At 42.1% G+C, this 12,040-nt stretch overlaps 1 protein-coding gene across 1 annotated transcript in view; it reads right to left on the reverse strand.

The window, feature by feature from the left end:
- Positions 1-685: 685 nt before the first annotated feature.
- The window catches only part of LOC138470555 (extracellular calcium-sensing receptor-like), a 152,090-nt gene continuing 140,735 nt past the window's right edge, over positions 686-12,040 (reverse strand). The window contains exon 5 of the mRNA XM_069609036.1: positions 686-1,614. Within this exon, the coding sequence (XP_069465137.1) occupies positions 686-1,614 (929 nt within the window). The remainder of the gene's footprint in view (positions 1,615-12,040) is intronic.

Raw genomic sequence — 12,040 nt, forward strand, 5'->3', positions numbered from 1 at the left:
CCCCAGGGACAAGTGGGTGACACACCTGGTTTCTCACAAACCCCTCTGAGGTTTAGGGTCAAAGATCCAATTTTCTTGTTAATAAAAGTTTATAACCAAAACGATGTCACATTTGTGTCCGAACTTTACTTTTGCTCCCTTACAATACAAACACAGCTATTTGATGATTGGTATGAATATGACTAATTGAAACACATTATGGTAAGTAGTAAGGCACACAGATCTGCAGTTGTGATGTCAATGAAGGATAGCAACAGTCGCATATTCATTATGAAATCTCATAATACCAATTTGACTGAAAATATTCCACGTGATTGGAAGAAAGTTATGAAATTAAATGGACAGGCCTAAAAATGTAAACATGATTCTTGAGCTATGAATGTTGTACATGGTATAGGTCCTCAGACACTCAACTGCTCAGAATGCATGTTGGACGAATGCCAAGAAATAAAAAAAAAGTCACGTTTTTATGGGAAGGTGCCTTTGCATGGAAATTACATCACCACTAGACTACCTATCCTTCCAAAAAACAAAATAACTTGACTTTACAATATACAATATTTGTCGTTAGTAGCTATACTGCATGTCCAACAGATATCATATCATTTAAGCATTTAAGCATAAAGCATAAAAACATTTAAGCAGAAAAACATTTTAGAAGAGGTCCACCATGACCCATTGATTTCTAAGAGGACATATCATTTTTTGCACTGGCTCGTCCTTTCCCTAGAAGATATTCGCGAGTGTTCAGATTAGGCCTCAGTAAAAGAATATAACACTTTGGGACAAATATAAAGGTCAGTAGCCCAGCACTGGAAGAGACAATTCCAAAGACCTCCATGGCAACCATGTATTTCCCCTGAGTGCTCAGGTAACCAGGGATGAAGGACAGCCACACACTCAGGAACACAAGCATGCTGAACGTAATCCATTTAGCCTCATTGAAGCTATCAGGCAACTTTCGGGCCACGTATGCCACGAGGAAGCTAACACAAGCTAAAAGCCCCATGTATGCCAGCATGAACCAGAAGGCGGTCTCTGAGCATTCATTGCACTGGAGGATGATGGTCCCTGTCTTCAGCTTCATATTCTTCTCTGTAAAAGGAGGACAGAGCAAAATCCAAGTGGCACAGATGATGACTTGTAGCGAAGTGCAACCGGAGACAGTAACCAGGGGAATCTGAGGACCCAGACAATTCCTCATGCTGCTACCAGGCATTGTAGCATTGAAGGCTATAACGACCATGATGGTTTTGGCCAACACACAAGAGATGCAGAAAACAAATATTATGCCAAAGGTAGGTTGGCGGATCAGGCAGGTCATTGATTGCGGTTCTCCAACAAAGAGCAAAGAACTGAGGAAGCTCACCACAAGTAACCCTAGAAGAAGGTAGCTGAGGGCCCGGTTATTGGCTTTGACGATTGGAGTATCTTGATATTTAGTGAAGACCCACAGAATGATCACAGTTATGGAGGAGCAAAGTAGCACAGCAACTGTCAGGGTGACACCCAGTGGCTCCTGAAAGGAGAGAAATTCTATGGTTTTTGCGACACATTTACTTCTCCCGTCATTGGGCCATTGGTCAATTGGGCATGGCCAACAGTTGCTCGAATCTGCAAAACATAAAACATGTATGATGTTAAATTTAAGGAGCAAAAGTAATTTCATATGAAATCTGTACATCATAGTTCTCAATTCTCAAAGGGACAGTTTATATGATCATTTAATTTAAAGAGGATGTACTCTATAGAAGAGAAGGGAGCATTTTTGCCTGCTGAATAAACTCAACTAAATCCATACTAATTTTAATGTGTACTTTTGTTAGTTTCAGCCTGGTTATCTGGTCTTACGCTTTCTAGTTCTAGGTTTGCATACAAGATAATGCAGTAGATGATATACAATGGTATCAATGCATTCTATATAGCTAATCGTTCCCTTGCAGATCACGTGTGGTAAAATAATGTTCAAACATCCTGTAGCTTTTCAGAATGTGTCTTTGAGGCTTGAATTCCCGTGTCACTTATCAATTTATTTAGGGTCACCTGACTTTGATTTGGCTAATACAAAATCTAAAGTTTTCTCCTGCTGGGTGCATACAATCTCAACCACACAGGCATAATCATGGGATAGCTTCTATCTTGAGTCTCTGTAGGAAATAGTTAGCATCACTCATGCTTTTGCCCACTTTCAAAGTTTCTTCAAGCCTATATGAATTGTATACTGTAAGGCAATACTGAGGGTGGAGGGAGAGGGAGGGAGAGAAGGATTTGTATTCGTCCACCAGGTATTGTTGAAAGAGCCACCTTTTAAGTGTTTTGAAGTACTGGTGAATGGCAGTGGCATTCTGAGTCTCTAACGGGATTGAGTTCCAGATGGTCCGGGCGTGGCAGAAGGACAGCTTGTGAGGAAATAATATCAGAGGAGATGATGTGTGGTGAGGATAGAGGGGAGTATGTAAGCAAAGGGCAGACAAATGTGTGTTTTCTTCTTTTCTGATGTCTGCAAACATCTCAGATATGAAATCAGTCACCATGTTGGGTCTGCAGAACGGTGGCTAGTCTTGTTAACCCTGCAGAAGACTGTATCAACAGAAACACAGACAACCTAAGCTGTGAAGCCATCAGTCTGAGCTGCAAAGGGTATGCCATACAAGTGTGGAAATAATTTCTTTAACAACTTCATGTGATATGCATGGCTGACAATGATATAGCATTAATGTATATTTGTATTTAAACTTTTATAATAGAGTCTGTCCCTACCCAGAGAGTCTACGAGCCCTTTACCAATGTAAAAGGGAGATGAAAAAAAGTGTCAATATTTTCAGGACAGGATAGTAAGATTAGGATAGAGAAAAAAGAGTGAGGAGGAGGTTTAGCTGTAGGAGGTTTAGCTGTAATAGGTGTGTGGAAAGTGCTCTGTGTTGAGGCTTTTGCAGAAAGTTGTGATGGAAGGCGCGGTAAGGATTTGAGGTTGTTGCGTGTTCAAAGCTTGGTGTGCCCAATAGGTAAAGGCATGTTTTTGTGTACAATTTAGCATGCAGCATGTACTACTTGGGGTAGTTTGGTTGCCTTGCCTGCTCTTTGTGTGGGTAATGGCTTTAAGTTTGTTATGAAGCTAGGGTCCAGTTTTATAGTGGATGGCCATGTATACGATACAGAGTGCTTCGGAATTAATTATCTCTGATATTTTGCTCAGTGGAGCGAGTTGATGTGATGTGTGAAATTTTGGGAACATGAAGAATATGTCTTGCTGATGCATTCTGCATTGATTGCATTGGGGGAAACGTTTGTTGTTAGGGAACCCAGTTAAGATTGGGTTTCCTTAGTCCAACTTGGGGTAACTAGTGCCTGGTCTGCAGTAGGGAAGTAATGAAAGAGAAGGATGCTGCAGGTTGCAGGCTTTGGTGACAAAGGCAGTGTGGCATGTGAAGATTAGGTTTGCGTTGATGGTGATGCTAAGGGTCTAGACTACTGAAGGTAGGGAGGTGCACGGGTTCTCAGTGGAGGGTCTGGTGATCCATGGAGTGTGATGGAGTGTGTGCTCTTTGGGGGAGGGGCACATAAGGAGATATTCTATCTTGGATGTTTTTGGTTTCAGGAAGTTGTTGGCCATCCAGGTTGTGCTCGGAGTGAGGCATTTGGGGAGTTCTGGCTGTGAGGAGATTTGTAAGAATGATTGTATGATCATCTACCTATTGGGAAAGTGATAGTTGTGGCAGCTAATAGTTTGACTATTGGATGAAACCCATAGCTTGTGTAGGTAGTTTGTGGTTATGTGCTTTTGCAGATGGCATGTGAACAAGTATGCCATGATTCCCCCAGGGCAAGGCAGGATTGTGATAAGACATTAGTTGTTGGGGAATGTGGGTTTCAGGGATGGTTTCTTAAGGCATGAATAGTTTTCTCCAGTTTTGATTGGGAGGGGATGGTGCATTTAAGAGACATGAGTTGATAATTTTGACCCAGTGTGGTGCGAGATTGGTGATATAGTGGATGTATTTGCAGCTGGGCATGTGTTGTCCAGAATATGAGCTGGCTTGATTTTGACAGTGTGGGTGATGTGAGTGTCTTGGTTGATGGAGTGGAATGTGTTTCAATGTGTTGAAGGGATTGGAATAGAGAAAGGGAGAGTGTCTGTGGAGGGATGCTTTCCTATTGTGTGTGTTGGAGTAGCAGTAGTCTCTGAGGGAGTTGCAGACAGAGGTGGATAGGGATGTGCAGAGGGTGGATAGTGGCTTTCAGAGTGACATGGTGATTTGTATGCTATTGTGGCAGAGAGAAGCTCTTGTAGGTAGTGGGTGGCTTGGCCCTGCATATGACAATCTTATATCTGGTTCCTCAGTGTTTGAGGGCTGTTATGGCGAAGGAGCAGGAGCTCTTTTAACAGGCTGCTTCAAGGCAAGGCACCTGACTTCCTGTTTGATGGAGAGGATGGAGCCAGTAAATCATGGCTTGTTTTGGTGGTTTCAGGATGTCTAGGAGCGTTGGTTGAGTGCATGTGTGATTGTGGTGTAATTGTGGAGTAGCAACGTGGGATCGGTGTGAGGGCAGGATGTGGTTGGAATGAGTAGTGTAAGAACTGCATTTGTGATTAGTGTGATTTGCCAGGCAGGGTGTGGTGGGATGTGTGGCAGGTGGGGGGGGGGTGGGGTGTTGTGTGGCATAGTGAGTGGATGGCAAAGTGGTTAGGCCATGATACTCAGATTGGATTTTGCACAAAAACAATATTTTTGCAAGAAGTCAGTAGGTCGAGGGTGTTACCAGGTATTTGTGTGTGAGGGTAGGTAATGTGTTGTGCAAGGTTGTAGGAAGAAAGTAGTGTGAGGCTATTGCATAGGTATATGTTGGCGTTGTGGCTAGTTGTAGTGATGCTGGAATACTACCAGCGGAAGTTGGGATTTTATGATGAGGCAGAAAATGAGATGGAGAAATGTGGATTGCGGGTGAGATGGAGAGCAGCAGCTGAGCAAGCGGGGTTCAAGGAATATGTATGATGGGTTAATGGGATTGTTAAATTTGAGAATTTGTCAATTATGGCAATGCCATCACTTGTTTTGTGTTGGAATCCTCTGTGGTGGATGACCAAGTGTTGGGGAGAAAAATGGGGATGATAGGCATGTGGTGAGGATTTTAATATGTCTCTGTGTAAAAGAGCACACTAGGTGTGTGGTTTGTTGGGTGTCCTGACCCACGTTTGAGCTATCATGCTGCAACATTTGGTGCTTTGGGCTTAGAAAATCCAAGATGGCCAAAAAGCCCACATGTGCGCCAAAATCCAGGAGAACCACGCAGTATGTCCGCACACCAAAATGGTTACCTAACTTGCCACCCACCAGTGTAAAGAAAGATCTTTGTTAGCAAAATCCACTGTTACTGATGTCAAAAAGTTGTTGAAATCGTGGCTCATCGGACCACTTTAAAGATTTAACCCTTTTGTGGGGTTCCACATAACCATTTTACTGTAAGGAGCCCCATCAAAACAATGTTAAGCAAGGATTATTTACTACCATGTAAGAACCATTCCTGTTTGGAATGCATTAATCCAAGAAAGATCCCAAAAATGGATGCAGTACCAACAAAATCCTCAAGGCGGCGCTAGCGGTCTAAACTCTGACAGGAGAACTGAGTGCAGTTGCTGACAAAGGAATTTGACTCAGCTGACTTCAAAGGCTGCATTTTAATCAAAAATTAGCCACCTGCTGTTCCCAGAGGCCAGAAGCCTGGGAAACCCTCTCACCTCAAGAGATTCACACGACAGCCCAGGATATAACATGGTCATAATAACCAAATGCAAAGTGACCCCCTGGTCTGCTGACCTAAGCCTCCTGAAGACCACACAATAGGCTCTTGCACTTGAATAGAATATGTTGATTTTGACTGTTTCCTGTCAACAAAGGCCTGCCTGCCAGCAGAGGCATGGTCACTGACCCACCCAAGTCTTGGAGGCGGACTCCAACACTCTGAGAACTGAATTGAAAGCAAAATATATATTTTACAGAAACACTGATAACTCTTTGTAATCAAATGACAGGAATGTATAACTTTGAGAGCCTTAATTTAAAAAATGTACCTTCGATTCAAGCCCAAACTCCAATTTGTGTGATGTTCTGGGGCAAAACCCTGCTATTTATTGACACCACATACTCTGTGTTTAAGCTAGAGATATGGGAATTTACTGGAGTAGGTATGGACAGCCTGTGTATATGTGTATAACTTTTAATGAAGAACCAAGGTTGCATAACCCACTAAAATCGAAAATAAGTTGCCATTTTTGAATGCAAGCCCTCAGGAAGAGCAGAGTTTGAACAGAGTATACCTCATGTGATATGTGATGGGTGCAGGTAATTTTAAACAACTGTGTATCTGTGCAATATGTATTTGAATCAAATATAGATTTGTGGGCAAACTGACCAGGGGAGGATCCTCTGACCCATAAAACCTACAGCATCACTCTGACTCACATTTCCTTCCCCCAATCATGGGAGAGGGGAGAATTGGGCCAATGACAAGTAGAAAGGGGCAGGCTTAGCTAGGCCCAGGCACAAACCCACTTTCAAAACACATAAAAAGAGACTGCTGGGACAGGTAGAGACATTCAATTCCATTTGCTGCGGAGCATGCTGACCGACGACTTCACATCCAGAGATCCAGACTTCAAATCCATCAATCTCCAGAACCTGTAGCAGTACCCAGAAAGCAAAGCAGTATCCAGAATCCAGAGAGGCTAGATCAGCAGAGCAGAGCTGACCCAGATCACTGTGAAGTGCCGAGACCAGAACCGGAGTCCAGTCCAAAACCGGACCAGATCCGTGGCGAGGCCTATTTCAAAAATATATTGTGAGTACCTAGCAGAACTGTGCAGAACCAATCTCTTAGTTAAAATAATCTAATCCAAACTATTTTAATCTAACCAGAACTGCCTCCTAGAAGTTGTCACTTGTTATTTTGTAAAGCTGCACCACTGCACCACTGTCATTTGTCAATTCTGCAGCTGCAAAGCTGTCACCTGTCATTTTCTAGCTGCAAGCTGTAACCTGTCGCTTTGAACTTTTAAAATTTCAAATCCGAAAAACAACCTTCACAAAATCGTTCATAACTCCGTAACCGTTTGGGCTTGGAACTTTCCTCTGAAAGCTTAGAATCTTACCTTTCCAACAAGCCTAGAACCGACTTCCTACTCCTTATACTTTCTCCGCAATCACGATTCATGCATTCGCGAATTTTGCAGCGATTGGCGATTGGGCCCGATTTCTTTACTTGTAAAAAGATAGCTGCTTTTGCCTGAACTGCTAAATTTCGTTTGCCTCTTCAGAACCATCCGTGAATCATTGCTAGAGTAAGCCTGAACTAATATTAACTAGATACCACTCACCCTGAACCTCCTGAAGGGAATTAAAAGCATTTTCAGCATATTTCTCACTGCATTGTCACCATATTCAAAGCATTTTTCCTGTGTTTCAAAACTCCTATCTGTTGTATAAGCTGTTGGGGGGGAATTGAACTGAATTCTATTTGATTGCATTCCTAAGAGCTGTGTGCTCCTCTTTTCATCTTCATCTCCTTACATTGCATAAAGGGGGGGGTTGAATTGTCCAAGAAAGTGATTACATTGTCTTTTGCTGAAATCCTATCAAGTTATTTTCTGTACTGCAATTTCATTCCACATTGCATCTATTTGAAACCATAAAAGTATTGTTGCTATCTTATCCATCCTATATCCACTCATCATTGATTATAAAGAAGTGTGCTAGTGCCAGAATATCCATTATTGATTACTGCTCAGATTAAGTGTGATATTTAATGATTAATTTATCATAAAAGTGTGATATATATATTTTGTTTAATTTTTCTCAAATAAACCTTTTAAACTTGCAAAACAGAACTACTTCTTGGCTCAGTGGGGTCAGGGGGATTCTAAGAGAGGGGTGTTATATAGGCGTAGTCATCCAGAACTCATGAACTGGACATAAAGATATATCAATAAGGGTTTTTCATTCAGTATCCCAGGCTAGCCATTGACTTGGCTGTAGTGCTGGATTGAATCTTCTTACAGGTTACATGCTCGTTGATTTCATAAGCGTGTGCTGGAGCTTCATTTGTATGTTGTTTGTTTTTGTGTGATGCATTTGTGACATGTTTATGGTACCCATTGGCAAATGGTTGCTGACTGGGGGCAAGTCAAGATATTGACAAAGATGTAAACTCACACCCTTTCCCCCAGAATGCTGGAGTCTCTAATGAAGTAGCTTAAATGCCCAAGTTAAACCATAAGAAATGCCCTACAAAAGACATACAAGTGGGGAATAAGCATACATTTCTCTTTTCAGTATTTCAGAAGCAGATCAGAGAAGGGAGGTGAGGATCTGCCGGAGGATTGGAGAGAGAGCATCTGTTCAAAATGGACAGGTTGTAAAATGGTCTCTGTCTGGAGGGGTGTTGATTAAAATTCTAACACTAACTCGACAAAGGAGATGGTGAAAATAGACCCAGTGTAAGTCCAAGCATAGTTTTAAAGGGCCAGTTATGGGGCTGGAACGGAGGCAGTTAGAGCCCGGCAGCCCAAGTTAATGGCCCAAGCAGCGAAGAAATGGCAGTTCATGAGGGCTCTGGGCCCTTACCCACATTCCAGCCCTTGGAATGGGGTGTAAATGCCATTTGCACCCTGTGTTACCAAAGCTGTAGCCCTGGGTGCTAAAACAAGTCAGTATTTTCATTCATTGAATGGGACGCCATGCATGTCCCACTCAATGAATGAAAATACTGATAAGTGGGGCAAGGGAGAGGGGTTGAGAAATGGAAAGAAAAATAAAACGGCAGGTTGGTGGGAAGATGGCGGCCAGAGGCCTGGGAGTCAGCCTGCGGGCACTGTGGAACGCCGGCTGAGATCAGAGATTTCAGCCAGCAATCCGTAGAGCCTGATTGGCTGCGTCGCATTCCCTGGGTGATAATGAGCATTGGGAGCATCTAGGTTGCAAAAGAGTTTGGCTGAGGGATTCAGCATATAGGTTGTGAAGGTATTTTGTAGTTATGTGCTGTTGGATATGGCCAGTGAAAAATAATTCCATGATTCTGGTGAGCTAAGGCAGGATTGTGATTAGAGAGTCGTTTTTAGGGAATGTGGGGTCAAGGAATGGTTTCTTAAAGCATGGAGAGATTTCTCCAGTTTTGTGCTGGAGGGGATGTTGCAAGCACTGGAAGAAACAGAAGATGACATTCCAGTTAGTGTGAGTCTAGACATGGATTTAAAGAGCCAGTGTGTGCATGCGCATTGATGCAGCCTTAGTATCGCTGGATTAGTCGTCTGTATTCAATAAGATTGACCAATTGCTAGTCCTTGATCAAATGCGTGAATACATACAATTTTTTTTTTTTTACGAAACGCATATTTTGAGCTAATTTGCATAACCACATTGCATTGGTCAAAGACTCCCAAGTGGAGGTGAACTTCCACGGATGCCTGCTGTGAGGTGCTGTGGCATGTGTGATTTAGCTGAAATAGCCTATTCTGCTTGGCATTTCAAGGTACAGTGTTGGAGTGTGTCTCAGCGTATCTTAATGGTTGCTCACAAACAGTGCACTGAACAACTTTAAGTCAGAGGAGCAGTACTTGACTTGTTGGAATACCACCGTGGTTTGTTCCATGTCCATTTTGCCTTAACTGCAACATTTGTGAATGAATACATGGTTCCACTTTTCATGTATACGCATGACACCCAAATCATCATTAACCTAGCCGAGAAGAACCAAATGGATAATCACATTTTAAAACCTGTTTGGAGATAATAAACATATGTCTGTTTGTCAACTGCCTTAAGCTTAATGCACCAAGACAGAAGTCCTTTTTGCATCAAAAAAGCATAACCTCATAGTAATCATAGTTGTCATTGAATTTTCTCAAATACAAAACCATCATATACAACGTCTTCATACAGAACAGTCTCTGCCAATAGCAGTACAATGATACACATTTCAGCACGCTTCTCACCCTCCTTCAGCAGCGTACCTAAGAGCCTCTCTATTTTCTGCTTGCACTTATTCCCATTACATAATACTCCGTATGGTCTTGTGACCATAAAAATAACCAGAAAAAAAGGGAGAGAAGAAAGAAAAAGAAAAGAATGAATGGAAAAGAGGAGAAGGCATGAAATGGAGAGGAAAAGAGAGAAAGAAAGAAAGAAAGAAAGAAAGAAAGAAAGAAAGAAAGAAAGAAAGAAAGAAAGAAAAATGGCAGAGAAAAAGAAAGAAAGAAAGAAAGAAAGAAAGAAAGAAAGAAAGAAAGAAAGAAAGAAAGAAAGAAAGAAAGAAAGAAAGAAAGAAAGAAAGAAAGAAAGAAAGAAAGAAAGAAAGAAAGAAAGAAAGAAAATGTTCCCTTGCCTTCGTGGCACCTACTTCATAGATTCTGGTCTCCAACATGGCTATAAACAGACAACATACAAAACAGACCACCCATCATAGTTAAATAGCATTGCTTTTAAATGGCTACGGTGGCTGCCTGTTAAGAAACCGATTCTGCACAAATCACTCTGGGACTCATCACGAGTGGGCAGTATCCCTGCAGTAAATGTGCTGGGATACTGACCAATGCAAATAGCGTTACCGCAACTCTGTCCGGTGCTATTAGCGTCAGATCTCAAGTTGTGGTACAGCGGTAAGTCCCCATTTATATTGGGTCAATTGAACGCAATGGGGCATTTTCGGCGTAATTACTGCATTACTAATACCGCCACGGTAATTGCGGGATTTACCCCCAGCTCAGAGCTGGACGTGAATGCCCAACTTTCCGCCCAACTCATAGTTGGGCGGAGCAGTAATTCAGCGGTAATAGCATTACCACCACATTTTTACCACTCCGCTCAACATGTGATGAGGCCCTCAGTCTTGTCCATAAAGTTGTCTATGGACACCAATCCTCTCTCGTACAGAAATGCCTAAACTTGTTTGTCACATCTGTTACATCATTCTCCATAAGTAGAACTCAAACTTCCAGTCTTCAGGAGTCATTGGATTTTCGGTACAATATTCTCCAGCTAGGAAGTCTTCTTATGGAATATATTGCCAGCTTGTTTTGAAAACACTAAAGTCATGGCACTTACCTGGTTAACATGTGGGTGACCAAACTCATTCTGGAGGGTCAGGATTTATTCATTTCCTCAATGGAAATGTGCAGAGCAGGGATATCACAAAGTGACAGAATTGTGTTCCATACATATAATTAGTTGACATAGCTAGAACTCTGCACACTGTAGAAAAAACCCATCTAAACATTGCTACTCTACATGTTACATGGGGACCCATGGCTTCAGGGTGGTCATTATTGGGTTTGCAGCCAGTGGTGTTACTGGTTCTGATATGTAGGGCTGCTCAGTGATGATATATAGACTGTTGCTGAAGTTAGTTGTTCCCATGAAGGCTCGTTGTGGAGTGCACATATTCATGTCAGGAAAGACTGCTCCAAATCCAACAGTATTCTGAGGTGGAGGGTGCAATCACCCTTCTCTCCCTCAAGGAGGTGAGGGGAGTTTTTAGGCTTCGTATCAGTGTGGTTAACAACTTAGTTGAAGAGAATGTAGAGACAACTCAGTTATGTGGGAAAATATGTGTGAAAAAGATTAAATACGACATAGATCAGGTGACCTTGTATTTTACAAATATGTTTTTACAGAAGTTATTCACATCTTTTCATAACCCCACATGTTCTAGCAAAAAGTAGCAATATATATATATATATATATATATGAGGTATTCCCTTTTTTGTTTTAAACTAATCATCCTCCAGTAAGAGTACAGTGCATCTGAAGGGGAGGAGGGAAGGGGTGGAATGACTAGTTAATTAAATGGGGAGGGGGGGTAATGAATGTGCCCAGAAAGACAGACGCAGATCTATGCGTGCCAAAGGAATTCTTAAATTGGGAACTATTAGCACTTAGTAAGGGAGTGGTCCATAGGGGACATGAGGGGTAGAAGTACTAGAGGTTTACCCTGAAGCAATTGTAATGTGTTGTGTGCACCAATCAAAACAATAGATCAATAGATACATAAT

This window comes from Ambystoma mexicanum, chromosome 1p (assembly GCF_040938575.1).
Source record: "Ambystoma mexicanum isolate Mex_15411 chromosome 1p, UKY_AmexF1_1, whole genome shotgun sequence".
NCBI classification, from domain to species: Eukaryota; Metazoa; Chordata; class Amphibia; order Caudata; family Ambystomatidae; genus Ambystoma; species Ambystoma mexicanum.